General features: G+C 35.5%; 2 protein-coding genes across 2 annotated transcripts; one reads left to right on the forward strand and one right to left on the reverse strand.

The window, feature by feature from the left end:
* The first annotated feature begins 1,160 nt into the window (after positions 1–1,160).
* LOC132200892 (uncharacterized) lies at positions 1,161–21,242 on the forward strand. Its single transcript, XM_059626665.1, has 4 exons — positions 1,161–1,456; positions 18,297–18,459; positions 19,046–19,103; positions 19,955–21,242. Exons 1-4 carry the CDS (start codon positions 1,390–1,392, stop codon positions 20,324–20,326), a joined length of 660 nt encoding a protein of 219 aa, XP_059482648.1. The 5' UTR covers positions 1,161–1,389; the 3' UTR covers positions 20,327–21,242.
* LOC132200891 (mediator of RNA polymerase II transcription subunit 18) lies at positions 20,435–22,137 on the reverse strand. Its single transcript, XM_059626664.1, has 5 exons — positions 22,023–22,137; positions 21,680–21,886; positions 21,515–21,616; positions 21,294–21,454; positions 20,435–21,240 (listed from the first exon to the last, which is right to left on the reverse strand). Exons 2-5 carry the CDS (start codon positions 21,882–21,884, stop codon positions 21,046–21,048), a joined length of 663 nt encoding a protein of 220 aa, XP_059482647.1. The 5' UTR covers positions 21,885–21,886; positions 22,023–22,137; the 3' UTR covers positions 20,435–21,045.
* Between the last annotated feature and the right edge of the window lie 7 nt (positions 22,138–22,144).

Consider the following 22,144-nt stretch of genomic DNA (forward strand, 5'->3'; position numbering starts at 1 on the left):
GCTTCAGAGAAAAGCGCTTGATTGCATCAAGAGATTTACGGAGCAAGAAAACGAAGAGTTATTGAGGGAACTCGCTGTAGAGAAAAGAGACGAGCTCAGTGATAAAAATTAGTTGCTGCCAGCAATTAGGCAAGAAAGAGCAGGGGCAGACGTTATTCCCAAGCGACAAACGAAACTTCATTTGTTTTGTGTCTATTTCCGTTGAGAATATAATTATGAGGCAAGAAAAATAATTCTGAAAGAATGGATTACAACTAAAACAATGATTATATAAATTGCCTAAATGGTACCCAATTGGAGCGATCAATAAAAATTAATAATATAGTTAATATTACATGTAATTATATAAAATTTAGTATACCATTTATTTTGGAGAATTAAACAAAATTAAATATGCAGATAGGCAGTTTTTCATATTTATCTCAATATCCTCAATACAAATATTTATTTTTTGAAACAATTTTGTATGCTGTACATAGACGTATGCTTAATTCATAATAAATATTGATTAACATTGTTTCAAGTTCACACCTGCGATTACATTTTTTTTTTATATATATATAATATTCATTTGCCACTATCACGCATTAATAGAGCAATTTTTCAATTGTACTATTAATTACTTTTGCTCACAATTACACATTATTTATTACGTATCTAGCCTCATTATTGATTTTCAATAAGTTATCAAGGATTTATAGTTTGTTTCATATAATTCCTAAAAATTAAAAAAAAAGTAATAAAAAAACTAATAAATTAATTTAAAAAATAAATTAATAATATTTTAATAATTTTAAATGATAAATTATATATATTATACATAAGTTTAAACATCCCCAATAATATATTACAATTTTTTATTTTATTTATTTATTTTCATGAAAAATAACATAACATTTAAGATTTTGTGTAAAAATGTATTCAAGATGCGCCCCTGAATGAATCTTGAGAGATCGAGGGAGCGACGCAGAAGCGAGAAACCGCTGCTGCTAATTCAACTCGGGGACAGAAGCTGCTGCTTCTTCCTATCTTGCCCGCCCGCTTTTCGCTTTTCGCGAAACGCAGGCAGCTAGGGGTGTGTGCGAAATTATTGCGAGAGCGACACAGTAGCGGCGGCGGCGGGACTTGCGCACTCGAATTACTAAAAACCCCAGCTGCGCGGACTTGAGCGAGTAGAAAAGCGGCCGGCACTCAAGACGCGGCAGTCCGACCGCCTCCACCGCCTCCGGTCCCCAAAGTGGTGGCATGACGCGCGCCAAAAGGATTGATTGCCAGCAACTGCTGGTCGTCCGGTGAAATGCTGTCCGTCGGTCAGGACGTGCCATAGTGTCCAGGCTACATTCGCAGGTGTAGTGGCATGAACTTGTTTGTGCTTCCGCTCGGCTAGACATGGGTTGCGGCAGAAGCAGACTGCAGATTTTCCAGTCCACCAGCTCTTCCAAAAAGAAGAAAAAGAGTGAGTTAATTTTGCCTTCAGCTTTTTTTATTGTAATTTTTAACTTTACATATTTACATTTCCTTTTCCAAACGAAAAGGACATAATTATCAATAAACTTTTTTAAACAATTTATAAAAAAAAATGATACGAGCTAAAATTGAGGTTTCAAATTCAATTTATGTAGTTCAGTAGTTTCAAACGAGTCAAATTGATCAGAAAATACAGAAATAATTCTCGTTCTTGAAATGGCCTTTTGTAAAATCGTACATGTGTGGTAAACCCACTGATTTTCACGTCACATCCGCAGCAGTGCAAGAATATTTGTCGGGTTATAATATTATTATAGTCGCAAGCTCACATTGATATTACTCAACATACATTTCTAGGAACACGCGCTTCCCAAAGCACGTGCACTCTTGTCAGTCTGCAAAAGCAGACTGTGAGCACCTTGTGACGTCACTCGTAGCTTCCGCAAATCTTCGATTGTGGTGAGCCCGCAAAATGTGCAATTTTTATGTTGGACTTTCTGAAATGACGCGGTACGGGATTTTTCTTCAAGGGAAATTATTGCAAGAGCCGGAATTATTTTAATATAAATGGTGTATTAAAAATTCAAATAATCTAATTAAATTATTTAAAACGATTAAGTACATTAAATAAAGTATTTAATTATTGTTCTATGATTATAAGAAACGATTATGGAAACTGAGAGTAGAAATAGAAATGTGCTGTAGGGAATTTTCAAATATATTTGCTGACAACATTTTAAGAGTTTTGATTATTTCTTTTGACAAATATTATTTTTTATTTTACATATTTCAATACTTTTTTGACTAGTTCGTAAACAAAATAATTTTCTTTTTTAAAACTTACATGGTTAATTAATCGTTCGCAAAGCTGGTATTTTAATATTTCAATCAATAACGTTATGTTATATATAGCGACCATGAGATTCCACCGTATATGTCTGCAATAAAAAGTTTTTTTCCTTTTCCTCCAAGTTTTATCAGTACAACTTACTCAGGGGAAAATGATAAAAGACTCCACTTATTTTTTTCCCGGCCGCGAATTCAAACTTCGCCTATAAGGCTGTAGATTACGCGATTCAAACAATTAAGTGCCAATCACGCTTCGAGCAGAACACTCTTGGAATAATGAGCGAACTTATAGTTGTTGGTTTGGCCAGCGAGCGACTGAAAGTTGAGGCAAACTTTGTTCCTTTCTTTCTCATTGTGAATGGCGGCGCCGGCAGATGACCCGAAACGCAGCCGCTGGCGTCAAAACAGAGACGCACTAAAGGTTGTTGTATCAAGTTGAGATTATTTAAAATTCGCTGCCCCTTGGCACTCGCCACACATTAAAAGTTAAACACGCATTTCGAAGTCTTTTCACTTAAAACAAAAAAGCATTCTTGACTCGCAAACAGGTCACAGTGACGAACGAATTTCTTACAACTTTTGCGACTTCTCACTAGAAACAGCTAGAAAATAAAAATTATAAAAGCAACAAACAATACTAATATTTATGATATGATTAGAAAGTGTTAAACATTGTCTATTTATAATTTTGTTAAGGCTAAATAGAAAACATTAAAGTGTGATGTGTGACACATTAAAAAACTGTAAATAAATAATTTATTGTTTAAATTTTTCATCTTATTCTTTAATATTTTATAATATATTCGATGTATTCAATCTATTTTACCTTATTATTTTAAATATAATTATAAAATATTTTAAATTATTAAATTTTATTTTGCTACTACAAGTAAGTAAATTAAATTTTTTTAAACAGAACAATTTTTATTGTTAACTTGCACACACACGAAAATAATAAAAACGTCAATTTTACATTTTATTTACCGCCCCAGTTCGGCGAGTAGTTCAAGGTTCCCAATCTTGACCTACGAGCTTTAGTGACTTGTTCACCAGGATTGGCTGCCGATTCTCTACAAATGTAATTTTATGAATTGCCTAAAAATTTTTTTGTATTTTATTTTGACTTGTTATGTAGAGAATAAAACAAATTGAAATTGAAATTGAAATTGCTAAGTTTTAAGCAGACAAGTTATTGATTTGACATTTGTTAATTGTTACAAGAAATTTATTAAAATATGTATAGAACAGATATTAAATTGAAATGAAAACCATATATAGAATTAATGCGGTTTTAAAATGTCAAAATAATTATAATCATAATGCATTAATAAAACCTATTAAAAATTTAATGTAATATTCAAACAAAATGAGTTGATCTTACTATAATTTCATGATTAAACAAAATTTAGTCATATAATTATTCTTCTTGATATATTAGTACAAATTTTTACAATATTTTTGTTATTTAAAATTATATAATTTCTAAAATAAGTAATGAAAAGAACTTATCCGTCTCAGGCGGGAACTTCCCGTCAAGTCGTGCTGATAAGATTAAATCGCATAATAGAGTTTCTCCGCCTCTAAGAACGTCAAATCCGCGCGGCTAAAAAACACTTCGGGTAATCTGAATCGCTTGCAGACGTCACCGCAGCTAAGAAACTTCTTCTGCCTCTTTTATTTAATTTTTCAGATGAGTTGCGAAGTAGCCAAAAAGCTCTGCGTGACGTCAAATCGAACAAGAAGCGTCGCAACCCTTTTAGCCCAGCATCTAATTTGACGCCTCCATCTCGACTAAATGCAATTTAATATTGCTTGATCGGTGCATTCAACGGGTCCCTGTGGACACGCGGATCGTAATTAATGAAATTGCACACAGCGCCGTGCACACACGTTGATATGCCTCCATTATGGCTCCTGTGTGCATACTCTCGAACGGCGCGCTGCTCTATTTATAGGTTTGCCTCCATCGAATGCGATCAGACGAGGTGCTGAAGAACTCGCCGACATGCTCCAAAAAGGCTTAAAAATATTGCTCATTGTCAGTTGACGATTGTGTGCCCCAAATTTAATCTTATGTTACTATTACACAAAAATTGGTTATTTGTTTTACTTTTAACAAGACGAAAGAATTAAGCTATTATTCAACTAGCGTTTATTTTGATTTCCTGCATTACATTTTTTGATTCACTAAAAAATATATTAATTTATGATGATTAGGATGAAGGATTCAAAATTTGAAAATTACAAAATAAACAATTTAATAAAAATTTGATCTAAATATTCTAAATATTACTTTTATGCTAAAACGGCACTTTCTGGCACACTCGCTAAAGCTACTTTTTTTCGTTGTGATGCTTATTGTTAGCTCATGGAAACCCTAAATAAAATATTTCATTTCATTCCTTAAAAAAAATTATAAGGAGTTAAAAAGTAAAAATAGTATTCTGAAATAAATAAAAAATTAATTTTTTAAACTATAAACAACTTTGAAGTTTGGTCAAGAAAATAATTTAACTAAATGAAAACAAAAAATAAAACTACATTATAATATTTTTTATTTTTTAATATTTGTAGGTTAAGATACCGTAAAATACATAATTATTTTTAGCTATGCTTGATAGACTTATCCTGCCAATTAGCTCCGAAAAGAGCATGGCAGGATGTTGACTAACCAGGTGAATAACAGCAATAAATAAAGGTCGATAATTCTGGATAATGAAATTTTAAATTCTCCTTCTGATCATATATATTTCACGATCAAATGATAAAGTGAGTAATGTTCCTTCCATCTTATTATGAGCAGATATAAATCCACTGCGCTTAGCTGTAATGAAATATCGTCTATTCTCACTGCACCGTGCGTACTTTATTGGATTACGCGTCGCAATCTTAATTAACTACCCTCCTTGGATTGAATCATCTCTCGATATGCCGGCGTGGAGCAAATTTGATTTCGCAGCGCGAGTTCAAATGTGCAGAAAGTTCATTAGCAGTAATCAATTCCGCGCACACGTCGGTCATAATTCCGCAATGAAAGCGAGCGACACACCTGTTACATAGTGGAGTAGTGACCCTGCCTGCTGCCACCGCTGCAAAGTAAACAAGCGGCGTAATTTTCTTTGACGAGCGAGAGACAGAGAGAGAATTTTTGTGCCTTTTGCGTAATACGCAACCCGCTTAACATGAAAATTTAATTTTTTTTTTTTTTTTACATCGGTTTCAGTTTGACATCATATAAATACTACTCCTGCATATTTTTAGTACAAATTGAAAATAAAAGTAAGTAAATCTTTCTATAGTTTCAATTAATAAATCCAGAACTTTGAATTCATTAAAATCAGAAACCCTGGCAAATTTAAAGGCAAATCTAAAAGCATTGTGCAAAACGTTTTCAACGTTTTGTGTATTTTGCACATATTTTAGCGATTCAAAATCATTAGTGAGTGGCTATCGACCGGTGGTGTGTGTTTTGTGTGTTGTTGGCAAACGCACTTGGGCTCTCTGCATTGTATATCAAAGGAATATTTTTCAGAGTGGAGGTGATTGTGGTGAAAGCAATTTAAAATTCCTCTGCGTCATCGATTATCGGTCCAAGAGGGTGGAATTGCTGTTACTCCGATTTCAAATCGACCATTGTGCATTTTGTATGGGGACTATATATACATCTAGTACCTCTTTCGGTTTTGCCAGGGGTGAGGAAGGAAACGGTTCCGGGCGAGTGGTAGAGGTGCGGTTCCTTGCTCAGATGTCGGCAAACGCAGATATCCATCTTTCCGAGAGTGAAATGCGTTTCTGCAAGTGAAAGGGAGGAGATTGCTTTTAAAAGTCTGACAGCTATATTTTATTTTTGTTAAAATCTGAAAATGAGTTTGAGAATCAAAATTATTTTATTTCAATATGATGAAAATGAGTAAATTTCATGCAAAACGGTACAAACAAAAAAGTATGTTGTGATCAATTAAGAGTTAAAAAAAAAATACAATGAAGTCTATAATTTACATTATAATCAAAATAATTATACTTAAAAATTGTATTTAAAGCAAGGTTTATCACAAGGCTTGCACTCAGCTGTTTGCTAGGACTGGATCTCTCAATTTACTTTTATACCATATACCTACACCCAAAGAAATATAGGCCTGTAGCCGCCCTAACTTGGAGCGGTGATTGCTCTACAATAGAGCAGCCACCACAATAAAAAATTTCTCATAACGTTACACTAGAGCTGTCACAGCTCTTACCTTTTTTGAGTATATATTCTTCCTATTCTTCCATTTTTACTTTATAGTGATGGTGGCAATGAATTGAAAAAAGCTAAAACTGTACTGCGTAATAAATCGCGAAATTACCCAACAGCCTGGCAGTGCAAACAAAAAGTAATCATGTTTGATAAAAATCTTTTGTGTTTATTCAGCTCTCTCCATTAATGGCAAAAATGCAGGAAAAGGATTTACGGCCTTATCTGTCGGGACGACCGCGACAAAGAGCGCACATGACTCAATTTCACGCGACATTTTATGAAATAAATTGCAATTATGTCAACATCCAATTGATAATATTTCCAATCTGTTCGATATACTTTCAGCCAATCTACAAGTCTAATAAGGGCGAGACAAATTTATGTACCGGCCGGCGCGCGCGCGATAAAAAACGAGCCCTATGTATATTCCAACAGGCGATAGATTTGCATTCGTCCTCTGGCCTTATTTTCCGTGTTAGGCCGACCTTCGCACACATTCATTCCCCTTTTCATATACGCCGTCAGAACGAAGTTGTCCGTTTGCATGCAAATAATGCATGTGCGCTGAATTAATTGCGCCCCTTTCTCTCGTAAAGAAGTGAGCAAGTGTTCTCCACCAGGATCGATGAGGCTGATTTGAAAGTCAATTCGCGGGCATTATGAATTTCAGATCAGGAGGGAACTTCATGCATATAATATTTGTAAAGGGACAGGCCAATCTTGTGGAATTGGCCTCGTTATCATAAGATGAAGCAGCCGATACAAATTTCACAAATACTCTTAAAAATTTCATGCCAGTGCGCAAATTTAAATTTTCTTTGTTTTTATTGGAATTGTTGAAAAAGGTTTTTTTTTCTTTTGAAAAATAATCTTTAAACTGAAACTGAATTCCATAGTGGTAAAATAAGTCAAAGAACCCATATATTAACAATACAAAAATGGCTTCCGCTTAAGAAACTTTCCTAACTAATAATGCCATCAAATTTGTTACTATCAAGAATCGTATGAATCGTGTCATTAAGTTCTACTTTGATTTGAAATTTTTGAATTTATTTTTATAGGGAAACAAAATTAGGAGCCGAAATTTGAATTACAAATTTTTCGTCTCTAAAATGTGTTTTAATAAACAAATTTTAAGTTCGGATCTGATTTTTTAGAAAAAAAATATAGCAAATAAATTAAAATGTTTGCATCAGCTGTCCACACTGGTCTCATTAAAAATTTTGAGATGCAGCCAAAATCTAATTTGAGGTCTTTTATCTTTACTAAGGGCTCTCCCAGAAAAGTTAAAAGTATTATTATTATTATTGTTTCTGAGCTTAAATGTAAACAGGATCAAAGATTTTCTTTTCCAAGAAGAATAGGATAGAAATATTGCCGATTTTGAAGAAGCTAAAAACATTTTTTTTTTTAAATATCCTTAATAGCAATTCTCTTAAATCCACATTTTTATTTTAAATTAATTGTTTTTTTGTGTCACGCAAGGGTCAATGACCAAATAAACACACCAGCTCGATCAATTTTTATTTTTGCATGTCGGTGCGTGCTGTGCGAAAAGCGGCTTGCTCTTGCGCTCCCCTGATAAAATTAGATACTTCGTCTCGCGAGTTCAGTCGGCGTGGCACCAGAATTGGTTTCGCCCGTCGTTTAATCTCGTTCGTTCGGCGGCGCAAAAAAGGCAGAGCTTCAATGCGGACGAGGTGTTAAGTCATTTTCATCCTATTAGCATGGTTGAAATGCGATTGCCGTGTACGCGGGGCGCGCGGCCATGAGGGGTCATAATCGACCTCTTCCACCCAAGTTGTCACTCGGCTGAAAAACACCGACTGCAACCAATTTTAATCTCTCATAGGATGAGCAATTTCCACTTCAATGAATGCGTCCAATTACCAATAAATTTTAATCTATTTGAGCTCTTTGTTCTTTCTTTCAGTTAAAAAAAACTGTTCAATTTAGATAAATTACTAATTAAATGGAGATTTTTTTAATCCATTGAAGTAGATTATTTCCCACCTAGCATTTTAGTCTGAAGAATTTGTTATGATTAACTTCAGAAAAGAATAAATTTGAAATTAATTTAACATTAATCTTAAGTTTAATTTTTTATTCAGATAAAATTCTTTATTTTTGTGTCAAAACTTGAAGAAGTTGAATTTCGCTAATATTTGAAAACTATTTTTTACCTAAATAAATAATTTGGCTTGCCCTGAAATCTCACTCCGGAATTTCTCAACTCGGCAGCTTGTGAATCTGAAAGGCTTCTTGTGTTGCATGCGAATGTATTTATTTTCGAAGCTCTAAAAATAAGACGTCGCAATTTCAAGCGAGTGTATTCGCAATGCACACCATGCAAATTATATATGAAGGAGCACGCTTTGGTGCACAAACAACGTGCTTGATGAGGGCCTGCCTGACAAACGACCACGGCTTCGCACACACGTTAAATTTCTCTCTGCCCCTTATTTTGTGCGAGTAACGTGTTGCCTGCAGTGGCATTAGCAGTTGCCTTTTTACGCCACCGTCAGGTCACTCGGATTAATAATATTTGACAAACTCTGGTCATGCAATGGCTTCGTATTTTGTGTGATAAACCATTTTCCCATTCTTTTTACCCACTCTTCCACTCAAGGTCTGTGGCTCACGTGCCTCCGAAGACACGTTGCTTGTAGTGAAAGTAAGAAATAGAAACAAAAAATAACAGCAATACATGAATAAGACATTCTATTTTTACGTTTTATAAAATAAACTTCTCATTAAAATGGTCTGATTTAAATTGAAATATATAAAAAAAAATGCAGATTCTTCCATTTTGTGAAATAACTTAAATCCGGCCATCCCTAAAACTTTTAGGCTAAAAGTATGGGTCTTTTCTGGAATATTAGGGGGATTGTTTCCCTTACAATCTTACAATTTATACTTTATTTTCAAATTTAATAAAAACGTTCTTTTACCATTTCAAGAATAAAAATTCAGAGTCCACGATAATTTCGTTTTCAATTAATTAAGATTAAGAACATACAATTTTGAAGTTGGGTTCTGCTGAAATTTTGAAACAAATTTTTCTCGAACAAACATATATTTTAGTTTTGTATTTTTTTTTTAAATTTAGCACCACTGTTTTACAATTTATCAGATTGTATAATTATACCAAATAGTACTTGTAAAACAAACTTTTGAGTGCTTGATTTGCACTTCCTTCTCAGCAGCTTCTCAGTAAATTTTTGACATAATAAGAACAAAACTGAATTAATTTGCTTAATTAATTTCCATAAATTTTCGCAATTCCGTTACTCCCTCATCTTCTTCACAACTTTGGCACGATGAGAGCAACCAAAAACTTCTCATCTCTTTGAAAAACTCAAACCTAATTAATTTTGCTTACACACGCCCGGCTCGCAAAGTTTTGAACACACTTTCGAGTCAACGTAGCATATATTTTCGTTTTGGAGAAGAAAAAGGAAGAGAAATATTAATTTGAGATCTTTTGCGTTATTTACCCAACCGAGGAGCGGCAATCTTTTTCCCCCGTTTAATTTAACGCAATCAGGTCGCGTCCTTTCTGTTCCTTTTTCTTTCGCCTTGTTTTCCCAGCGCAAAAAGCTGCACGGCCAACAGAACAAATTAGATAAGAGTCCTTTAAGCCTGCTTTTGTCTCCGACGGCGCAAGGAGAAACACGCGGAATTCAATTATTATTTACGCGAGAGCAGCACAATGGTCGTGAGGGCGGTGACACGGAAAATTGAATGTTATATCAAAGAGAGCTTGTGTTCACGCAACGTTCATTGCTACTGCTCCCTTGTGGCTAAATGGAAAAAACTGGAAATTCCTCAATTTTTAATAGCAGTATAAATTTAAAACTATTTTTTATTCATATGTATAATATGGAAGGCTAAGTTGACCTATTAATTTCAATCTTTCCTAGTGTAATCAAAATAATAATAAAAAGTTCTTTGTGCAAGATTTTTTTCAATAGTGCTTTACACAATTAAATTTGAATAACATTATTTAATTTTAGTTTTTCAGTGAGCGATGCATTGGCAATAAGTTGTTCTAAAGAAAAATATTAATAATTTAAAAATTTTCACAAGTTACGCTTCACTTCTAACTAGAAAACAAAAACTAAATTGTAAAAAAAAAATAGTTATAATCAACGAAGAGAAAATTTTAATTATTAGTTGGGTCTCTTAGCACTTCTACAACTTTTTCTATGCAATGCATAGCAAGGTATCCTGCAGGGTTGTAGGTCAACAGTACCGCGGACCAACAGTACCTGCAGAGTAAGGTGTTTTCTTGGCTTCTTGGAAGAATTCGTTGTGAACAAATAAAAATTAATTAAACCCATTTCGTGTGGCAGAATTTCTTTATAGTTCTGTTTTACTATTATTTAATTGTCTACGTTTATGCGGTTTGCTCTCGTTTATTTCTTTGTTATTAATGTTCATCTTGTTATCAAAAAACTAAACTTTGTCAACCAAACTCATGATAGAAACTTTTGACAATGCTTGAAAGGTGAAAAACATGAAAAATCTCGCAAACTTTTCCATATTATTGCAAAAAGACGTTTCGCAATTGAATGAAAGTGTGCGCTAATTGGCGTGCCTAAGTGGCCCTCTTCGCCACAAACACGCCGCGCTCGGGAGCAGTCAACAGGCTATCAGCGGCCGGAAAAGGGAAAACGGAGGCGGCAAGGTCGAGGATGGGAATACGGTTGGGGTTTCGCGTGCAAATATCGATCTCGAACGACGACGACAACAACGACGACGACCAAACAAGACTGGCAGCCAGAGAGGGTGGTTGACAGGCAATGGTAATTGGGGATGATGGGCTGGTGTCGCGTATGTGCCAAAGCGCGACACACACGCGAGACGCGACAAATAAAAACGGACGAGCGCCGACGCCCGAGCGAAAACCACTGAATAAATTATTAAACGGCCCATTCGCTTTTATTGCCAACGACGTCGGGGGCAGTGGAGAAACCTTTGAGCGGTCTAGGCCACATTTAATCCAAGTCGCAGTTTTGTTTTTACAATCGAGAATGCCGCCTGCAATAAAGCAAATAAAAAAAAAGTATCGCACTGCGATATTTATTTTTATCCAATATTTTTTGCTTGCTAATACAAAGTCTTTTCAGCGTTTTGAACGTGTGGAAGTTTTTTGAAGATTAAATTTTTAATGAAATACCCAAGCCAGCATTGTTATCCTGCCCTTCCTGTACTCGCTTTGATATAAATTGATTAATATTATTAAAATTAAAATGGGTTTCAGACGATATTGTGTAATTTACCATATAGTTGGGGAATTTGTTAAAAGCCAACGAATTTCGAATATTTTCCAGTTTTTAATTGTAAATAATATTATAATTTTTTCTAACATATGATAAAAGATAAGATATTTTTATGATATGATTTCTGTAGGATTCTACGTTCTGAATTTTATGGAAAAAAATTGCAGTCTATAAAAAATTCTGACGGTTTTTTTTTATTAAACCTCTTCATCAAATAATTTTTGACAAAAATTAAAATAAAGTTTAATTTAATATTTAATACTTTGTGTAACGTTGATTTCCTTATAGCTTCCCATCAATTACCCAATCAAAAGCGCGTACGTTTCAAACGAGTACCAAAATAGGAGTAATTAAATTATTCAACACGTCTCAAAGTGTCAAAAGATGCTTATGTGTTTTTGCTAAAATTTGAGTATAGAAAACACACTTGAGTCGCACTGCCCAAAATGGAGACGAGCAGCCTGTTTGACGCACTCAAAGAGAGTGCTTTCGCGTTCCGAGCGTTTTGACGATTCCGTCAACCGTTGTTGCAGAGCCAGATGTTTTGATATGGGCACTTTCTCAGTAAATAAAATGGAACGGAATGTGTGCCACTTTCACAGAATAGGGATTGATTTCCAGGCACTCCAGCAACATCCACAAATGGTCGTAATAAAAATTCTGGAGCATTCATGATTAAATAATATTCAATTTGCAAATGAGAAAATGACGACAAATTTATTAAAAAAGAAAGAAAAAATATCAAGTAGAAATGAAACATTGCAATAATATTAATAATATAACAATTTATTATTTAAATACTTCAGAATTCAATGAAATTTAATCTTAGGCAATTTTTCTATGAAAGGAAGCGGTTTCTTTTTAAATAATATGTTGGTTAGAAATTGCCAGACTTGCGGTTGGAGCGTGTGAGGCTCGGACAAGCCTTGGGCGACTTGGGGCCGGGCGGCATCAGATTTCGGCGAGCCACGACGGTCGATACCCGCGAACAGCCTCCGAGGATGCATTTTGCGCGCCAGAGTTGGCCGGGAACGCGTCCCGTTTTCTCGCATCATCGTGATGCCGCCGCCGGCCATTGATTGTTTGCGTGCGTAATGGCTTTGCAAATTTAATGCGTCGCAATTACGCCGGCTCTCTCGTGAATTATTCAGCGTCAGCGCTTTTCACAAACAAAAAGCAACAAGCTCAAAAACCGCCAACCAACTTTTCTCGCTCGTGGGGAAATATGTGATGGAAAATCATGTTGTTGACTTGATGGCACTACCGAGTTAATCAGAGTAATGGAATTGCTCTCATCAGTTTAAAAATTTCAAAATGTAATTTTATTTCTGTGTAATTTTGACGAACAGACACTGAGGACGTATTCTCTTCTGATTTTCTCTTTGAAGTTTTTCGCGAATAATTTTTATGAACACTCGGGCGTTTGGTGTCAAAGCAAAAGCAACGCTATCAAAGCAAAGGTGAAAGGAAAATATCACAGTTCACTATTCCCCTTTGAGGGAAAAAATTAACCTCTCACGATTTTCTGATCGAGTTTCTGTTCAACTCTGCATACAATTGTCGTTATTATAATTATATTTCTTGAAATTCTTATCCAAACAACAATCTCACGAGATAAGGAAGTTAGAGTTTTGTAGATATGCATTCTGCTTGATAACAATGTGGTTAAAATTGCATAAATGTAAAACAAAATTTCCATTGAAAAGTTTTGGAAAAAACTGATAGTTTTTCTCTTTTTAGTAGCTTTATTTTCCAGCGGCTATTTGCAAAACTTTATGAATTTACCCGTTATTTCCAAAAGAAAAAGGTTTGGCGATTACGATTACTAGTTGGCAAGCAGCATTGTTAAATTTGTTGAAAAAAGAATGTGTTATGCTATCATTATCTCTTTTTATGAGACTAAAAAAATGAGCACAAAAGTTTATAAATGAAAATTTCAAATTAGCCGATTGAAATTTTAAACTGTTTTGTCAGCAAACGCAATGCTAACGACTGATTATAACATTATTACAAGAAATGTTAAAATTGGTTTAAAATTTATTTTTCAGTCAAAACAATAACATTAAACATTAAGAAATGTTATTTTTTCATAAAGAATGCGTCCTTCCCCTCTTCCTGAAAACTTAAAATCCTCAATAAAATCATCTTTGCAACGAACGTCTTTCACAGTTTATGAAGCCTTATTGTTAGATTTCCTGTTAAAATTGTTACACAATATTAAATTTCATTTTGCCACTAACTAACTAGATTATATCATTTACACAGAATGTTTTGTGACATATTTGATTTTACAAGTAAATATTTGTTCAATGCTGCAGTTGACAAACGCCAAGTCATATCAGACTTCCGTCACAAACCTCTTTCGGCTGACAAATATGTATTAATTCATGCAAACAATGGGCGAATCTGCGAGCAACTTCACCGCCTGTCTGTCAGGGTCTCGCTACTATTTATCTGTCTCGTTCGAATGTGTGTGCGCGAATCGATGCAACAAGCAACCCGCGGGATTGCGGTTTTGCCGGGGCCGATTCGCGCACATCACCCGCATTGAAGCTCCTCCGCTGACGAACGATAATGCTCTCGGTGGAAAAGGACGGGCGCAGTGAGAAAACAATGCGGACACCGCACGAGACTTATCTTTTGTCCCGCTGCGATGATTCCGCTCAACTTGCGCCCAAAAGGAGCCACGCTTTTCGTACCTGCGCGTGCTTGCAAAAATATTATTTATTTTACTAAGGAATAAAAGGGCGTGCGTGGAAAACTCGATTTTGGTGAGAGTCGTCTGCCTGTTCCAGGCGAATGCCCCGCGGCCGGAGTGTTTTTGGTGACAGCTATCTCTGCGCCAAAAAGTATCTTGCGAGAGGGAAACATGGTGGAGGAAACTTTAAAGAAGCAGCGAATGTCACCGATCACGAGGCTTTCAGCGTTTCTCACTCTCAGCTCTAGGCGAATTATATCTAAACGCTGCGGAAAACGAGGTTTGCCTCGAAAATAACACGAAAACGATTACGTTATTTTGATACCACTTAAAATGTGTCATTTTAGTTTTAATATTGTTTATCAATGTATCGTCGGGCAATATCGGCCCCTATATATTATCCATAAATTTAATAATATAAAAATTTGATCAGTTTTAATAGTAAAATTTTATATGCTTGGCGATAATGAAATATTAAATTTTGTTTTTAACTTTGTATTTTATACTTTAATGCAACATTAAAGAAAATTGAAGTGAAACTTTTTTATTTTATTTATGTTAAATTTAATTTTAAATTAAATGTAATTATAAAAAAAGTTTAATTTAGAAATTTGAATGCATATTATTTAATGTATTTTTTCTATTTCTTTAATAGTATCATTAATTTTTTATTTATACTTACAAATTTATTACATTTCCATACAGTTCCATTGAACTATACATTGGTAGTTATATCAGATATAATTAAAGATAAATAAATTAGTTGGAAATTTTGTAATTATGGAGGGAATGTGGTGCATTGAGTATAATCTTGTGTTATTTTAATATTATGATTTTTTTTAATTTGACACTGCACTTTTTGCATAAGAATTTTTAAATGTCACTTGGTTGTTTAGTGAAAATGGCCATGATTCTCCTCGTGGAATACTAAAAACTCAATTGCACCAGAAAAAAAATTTTTGGGAAACATTTTGCCAGTTTATTAAGGCTAAGGTTCAAAGCACACGATGAGTGACGGCCGGAGAAGAACAAAAGAGGAATATCCTTGTTTGAACCATTTAGTTTTTCTTATTGTTAGAGCGGAATTAAGCTCTGCTGGCACTGAGAGCAATTACACGCGAGACCAGAGAAGTAAATCTCGTTTTTTAATTGCAGTTCATATCGTATTTCACTCTCTGACTGTGATTTCAATTAGCCACTTATTCTGTGCGTCTGACGTATTTCCATTATCCAACCCCAAAGTTTTCAACCAAAAAGGCAAAAAAACAGAAAGTAGTTTATTCCGGGATATTTTTCTTGAAAGAACTTCTAAAAGTAGGTCCTGGTCTTGCAAAAGTGCTTTTACGTCTCCTTTTCGTGTTCTATATTTGCACCTGGGGAGTTGTTTTGTTGTTGGGACGGAACTACACGGCGAACTTTGTTAATCCTGGTGAAATCCTCGTGAAATGATGTTCGACCAGATTAGCTTCAATTATTTGCTCAGAGAAGCGTTCAGACGCAAGAAGAACCCGATTGAAAACCCTTTGATTTATTTGTGCGCCTGGTTTTGGCTCTACGCGGGAAAATTGGGTGACGAGAGATCGAGCGGAAACGTTTTGAGAGTTTTAATGCATTGTTTGCACCAAAAGTTGCCCCCGACTGAATGGAGAGCATAAGGGTTCTTCTATTTGAAAAGTTTTGGCACACTCCATCAACTGCTATGCGCTTTTATCTGCGAGCGCCGGATGCTTCAATGGAGCACTCGTCTCTCAGCCTCATCCAAATTGCCTCTTTAACGCTTGGGCACGTTTCGTGTCTGGATGTGTGGCAGCAGTCAGAGCGATCGAATTGCCCGGAAAGTTTTTGTTTAATTGTCCTTTGTGAAAAAGGCGACACAGAGGCAAAAACACGAAAAGCTCGAAAGGGGGAATTCGGATGTATTCAACGAACGTTGGTGGTGTTTAAAACGAGAAAGCAGTCGTCATGCCACTTAGTTGCCTTGTGAACCGGCCGAATGGACCATTTGTATTCCTGGAGCGCGGCACGCAACGCTGATAAAAAGGCGAGCCATCTCTGCTCGACCTTCATTTGCCCGAAAAAATAACAGGTGGAGCCAATTTCCAACTCCTGCAGTGTCATTTTCCAAATCGATACAGGTTTTTCCCGAAAGAACAGAAATGTGCTACAGCAAACACTCGTATTTCTAAACAGAAAAAAAAATAACAAAATAGGGTTTGCAGTAAGAACAACAAATCAATTCTAACTATTTATTTTCGACTAATTGGTTGTATGCAGTGTTAAATAATTAAGAAAACTTATTTTTTCTTCATATTTTTTTACTCCGTTAAATTGAAAGAGTATTGAATTAAAATAAGTGCGCATTTTTATCGCAGATTTTTAACATAATTATACTTTCATAATTTTCCTGCATATAAAAGTTAAATGTTTTTCTATAACATTAAATGAAAAATGAGAGGTGAAATTTGAACACATGACATCAGCTTGGTTACAAAATATCATAAAACATTATGAAACAACTAACAAATCGTAACAATTAAATTATGAAAAACAATCTTATTAAAAAAAACCAATTCAATTGTCAAATATTTTACTACTTACTCAATACTTTTAATTTCATTAAAACGATTCAAAATAAACACATTAACATTTCTCGTTGCTTAATCTGAACCACCTACATCTCTTGCCCACCAAAGTACACTTGCTAGCGGCGCTATTCCACAAATCTTTATTTCATTCAATCATGCAAAGGGTAATCTTAACTCTAATAGAGCGAGGAAATATCATTTTGCACGCCTGGTCCTCCCCTGTAATTCCGCGGCCCATTATTGTTCCGCATCATTATTTCACGCGTTCCAGCCTCTTCGCTCTCCCTCTTGCAGTGTGTGTTCTTTCGCTGGCCATATCGATCCCACCCATAACCATATCAGCCCAACCAGCCGTGCTCAGCAGCCCTAATATCAGGCTCTCTTGGTCCCGCGCTGCAGCTCAACCTTTCCAAATCGTCTCATTCACTCGCACCACCAGACTCGAGCTGAAAGATTCTCATTAAGTAGCTACGCGCATTGACAAATTGATATTGGAGAGCGACTCCAACGAGAAAATAAGGTGTAAAATCCAATACTGCTGTCATGGAAAACCAAAACACGCATCTTTCCACTGTGAGAAAGACTCGTTTGACAAAGTGCAGAGGAAAAATGAGAAAAAAATCTGTACAAAACATGCTTTTATTGGTTTATTTATAAAATAAAAATCTTAAAAAGCAATTTATTATAAAATAAAATATCAGTGAAGATTATTTGGAAAATTTGTTTTGAGCAAATGTTGCACCACCTTTTGGCTTTGACAAAAACAATGCTTTATTGCACGGAAATGTTTTTAGCATGTCGACAGGATATTAAAATTCTTCTCCTCCAGCCAGAAGGCAATTGATGGGAAGTCGTACAGAGCAGATCCCTATAAGAAATCAATAAGAACTTAGGCATTTTATCTCTACGTGAGCAAAGTTCTGCGTCCATGTCCAGAGATAACTGAAAATAGAGCAACTGAAGTTCCTGTAAAATTTTGAAAATTACCAACGATTCCCTTAATGTGTGAATTCCTAAATAAATTTATTTTTAATAGAGAGCTTTCAAAGGAGTTAAAATATCTTCACAATATTTATTTTGATTCGTAATCTTTCTACAATTGAATTTGAATGTGTAAAATTTAATTCATCCCATTTAACTTATTTACTATAAATAAATTTAACGTGTGTTTACAGAGAAAGAGCAGCATGATATGGTGGTAGAGAGCGTGGACAACCTGTCCATCGAAGACGCTTCCCTCGACTTCAACTCGGACAGCCCGGAGGCAGCGAGCGCGAGACGAGCGGCGGCTGTGGCCCGCTTTCGGCAGATCTCGCAGGGACCCCTTCTGGCTATGGCGTAAGAAAATGCGCGTGACCCTCGCTGCGTCCGCTCAAACTCAATTAACTCGCGAGCCTTTTCCCGCTGCATTACAAGTGGGTAGGCAATGCGCCCGTCACTGGTGCACGCTCGGTTGCCTAACTCGCTCAATCTGGCTGGAATGGGCGAGAAAGGTTATGGGGGCTCTAGTCAGCGAGAAAAGCGGGACGAAAGAGGCTGGCGTATTTGAGCAACTTAGAGCCGCAGTCAAAGTCCCCAGGGGGGTTTTACATTCACTTGACTTCACAAAATGATGAAAAGAAGTCATTAAATTACTTTTGCACTAAACAAATCAATTCTAAATTGTGTATTGCCAAATTTATTGAGCAAATAAAATTAAAAGTTCCTGAATAAATTTTATTAAAAACTGCTATTATTTAATTTTTTTAACTTCTGAAATTTTTTTACCTGAAATGTTCCAATTTACCATTTCATCTTTTTCTCCCTACGTACAAATGCTCAATATTCCAAAATAAATATTCGTTACATTATATATTTTTATAGGTTGGAGAATAATTAAATTTCCTTAAAAAATTGTTGAAGTCCTTTAATTTTGATGTTACAGGGAAGTTTCTAAAAGCCAAACAGACTTTTTTAGGATGCTGGATGAAAAAATAGAAAGTGTAAGTTTAATATTGCAATTTTCTCCTTCTATAAATAACATATCTTATAGAAGTTAAAATTTCTTCAATATCTCATACTTCAAGTCTTTGTTACTTGAATTAAATGTTTTCATCATAAAAACCGGTCAGAGGTTTCTATGTTCTGTTTTTATTTCTTCACTTCATGGTAAAATGTATCTAGAAAAGTTATTTAAAGGACTCTTTTTGTTGATTTTCCTCAAGAAAGTACTGATATACATTCACTATACAAAGCGGAGCATCTACAGCAAGCGCTTACCATTAGTTTTTATACTTTTAAGTCTATCAACTTCATAGAAAGTTCGTGCTAAGTCGCTATCCTTTTACAGCTATAATGAGGAGATACGATCCTACCCTCCTAGCACACAGCTCTTTTGTTAGCAGAAAAGCTCCCCTTTTGTAAAAAAAGTTTTTCCTGGCTATCTTCTTTCAAGTTGAAAGTTCTTTTTTGAGGTTAAGCCTGCTTTAAATTTTTCTCAATAATTACTTTTATCTGCTATAAGTCCGTTAGCTGGCCTGAAAATTAGTAACTTTTATGGCAAATTATTTTAAAATTTACCATTTTAGTATCAAGCTTTCAAGCATTGTATTTCATCTCAAAAATACAATTTTTAAAATAAATTTTCTTTTGCATCCCGCGTTTTTTTTTAATTTCTTCAAAATTGGCCAAAATAAAATTATTTAAAATTGTCAACAAATCAACCTCATAGCACCCCTAGACCATTGAGCAATATGCATTTGTTGTTGAACAAAATTCAATTGAACTTGAGGTTCTTAGGTATATAAAAGCGGCACCTGAAATCAATAAATTCTAATTTGAATATTGTTTGCAGGGTCCTGATTTTGTAGACTCCTATGAGGACAGACGAACGTCCAACTCATCTTTGGACCCGAACAAGTTGCGGAGACTCTCGCTGATTAGCAACGGTCACAAAACTTCCGTCAGCTCAATCAAATTCCACAGCCAAGGCTTCCTGACCTCCTCCCCTACGAGGGCGCGCACGCCACAGCCCAATGTGTCCCCCAAACACAGGCTACCTCCCCTGCAGGCGTCGCCGCCTCCTCGCGACGGCCGACGCTCCAGCCCGACCCACATCCTCAGCCTGGCACTGTCCAGCCCACTGAAGAACAACCACGGCAGTCCGCGCATGTTCGGCACGAACAAAGTTTTCAAATCCGAAGAACTCGCCAGTCGGTACGACTGACCCCGTAGGACAAAGTTTCTGTGTTGACTGGCGCAGTGATTGTTAAAATTTAAGCTTTATTTAAATTATACATATAAGAATTTTTATTACTTTTTCCAACTTTTTCGTTGATTTGCAACTCAATGTGATCCTTCGAGTGAATTGGTTTCTATTAAAAAAAAGATCGCAAGCTGTTCATGCCGCTTGGTATTAATTTTAGAGAACTTGTTGAAAAATTGTAATTGTGGCCATATCAGTGCATCTTATTGTGCTTTCATTCCAACTCCTTGAAAAATTCTGTGGGTATTAGAAGCTTTCAATTTGCATATCCCAATTTCCCAGTGGAAAATTGTTTTTTTTTATCAGTGTTGTCAAAAATTTGTTAAATATTGCAATTTCCTCATGTATATCCGCATGGACCATTTTTTGTGCTGTATTAGTAAAGGCCTTAATAGTCTTATAAGTGCTTTACAAATAAACATGGGTACATCAACACATGTTCAAACTTAATGTTCAGGAATAAAAATAAATTCGAGTTCAGAAATTGGACCAAGTTTTAACAGACATAACAGCAAGCGATGTGGAAGTTAAAAAATAAAATATTAATTGAGGAGGCCGTTGAAAAAATAAAATATGATCTGCATTAAATCATTGAGACCATTATTCAACATATAAATCCCTTATTTGATACTTATGATATTTCCTTATTATTTAAAATAATTATCTTAGTTAATACAACGTTAAGGTCCATGCGCAAGTCTCTTGTAGTCGATCTTCTCCAACTGGACCAAAGGTCGCAGCTGTTCAGCAAAACATCGCATGTCATCGGCAATGGCGTTCTGCCCACTCGGAGCCAAAACACTGAGCTCCACAAGGTACGATTGCGACATCGGCTCCAACGCTCCAGTCTTGCGCATTTCATCAATCTTGAAAACCTTTAATCAAATTTTCTCAACAAAGACCTCAAAATTAATTAATATGAACACACCTTAAAAACAGTGATTTTCATGCGTCCTTTTCTAAACATGTACCCCTTGGCAATGTATTCAAATTCCTTCCTGCATCCCAATTCTGTCAAAAATTCCACAACTGTGTTCGATGTTCCGATATCAATGCTGCTCCTCAAAACAGTTGGCTGCGACTTATCACCTAAATTTTAAACATCAATATGCAATCATTGAGTTAAATTATTAAAACTCAAATTAGTACCTAACTCAGGTTGGCCAATGTATCTCAGTTGCATCGGCATCATAGGTTGGTCAATAGATCTCCGAACACGTAATTGAATGGGTTGTGTGTTGTTGGGACCACCTGAAGTTAATTTCAAACTTTATTATTCCTGCTTTACTCTCTAAATTTTTTCATTTAACTTACGAATGCTGAAGCACATTTCGTGGTCATGGAAGGTCTCAAGTGCCGCATCGACGTTGTCGCAGAGACCTCGCAGTCTGTGAAGCAAAACTTCCACCGAAGCGTCCAAAATACTACCCTGCAGGATGTACTCTTGGTTGGGGATTATGTTACCCTTGAGGGCGGCCGTCAGACTGTCGATGGCCGTGTTAATTGGCGGCTGTGCCATATCTGTAGATTTTAAAAGTAAGATTCAAAAATAAAATAAAAAATAAATGGAAAAAATAAAAGCCTCTGACTTTTTAATGCATAATAATATGTATTTCATAAAAAAAACATAATTTTTGTAAAAAATTAATATAATTACCTATAATTAAGTCAAAGAGTTGGGCAAAATTAAGCAGTCGGCCTTTTTTACTCGATAACTTAACGCACAAACAACAACCAGATGAAAAAGGGGGCGCGGTCTTATAAAAAAAAAACAAGCCC

Source organism: Neocloeon triangulifer, unplaced genomic scaffold (genome assembly GCF_031216515.1).
Source record: "Neocloeon triangulifer isolate White Clay Creek 2 clone unplaced genomic scaffold, ASM3121651v1 ptg000014l, whole genome shotgun sequence".
Classification (NCBI taxonomy): domain Eukaryota; kingdom Metazoa; phylum Arthropoda; class Insecta; order Ephemeroptera; family Baetidae; genus Neocloeon; species Neocloeon triangulifer.

What these genes read in the sequence shown, in the direction of transcription:
- LOC132200892 (XM_059626665.1), top strand. Translation starts at nt 1,390, where the DNA reads ATGGGTTGCGGCAGAAGCAGACTGCAGATTTTCCAGTCCACCAGCTCT. An exon ending in GGACCCCTTCTGGCTATGGC is followed by an intron (nt 18,460 to 19,045) that starts GTAAGAAAATGC and finishes TTGATGTTACAG; the next exon opens with GGAAGTTTCTAAAAGCCAAA. An exon ending in TGGATGAAAAAATAGAAAGT is followed by an intron (nt 19,104 to 19,954) that starts GTAAGTTTAATA and finishes TATTGTTTGCAG; the next exon opens with GGTCCTGATTTTGTAGACTC.
- LOC132200891 (XM_059626664.1), bottom strand. Translation starts at nt 21,884, where the DNA reads ATGGCACAGCCGCCAATTAACACGGCCATCGACAGTCTGACGGCCGCC. An exon ending in CATTGGCCAACCTGAGTTAG is followed by an intron (nt 21,455 to 21,514) that starts GTACTAATTTGA and finishes TTTAAAATTTAG; the next exon opens with GTGATAAGTCGCAGCCAACT. An exon ending in TGAAAATCACTGTTTTTAAG is followed by an intron (nt 21,241 to 21,293) that starts GTGTGTTCATAT and finishes ATTTGATTAAAG; the next exon opens with GTTTTCAAGATTGATGAAAT.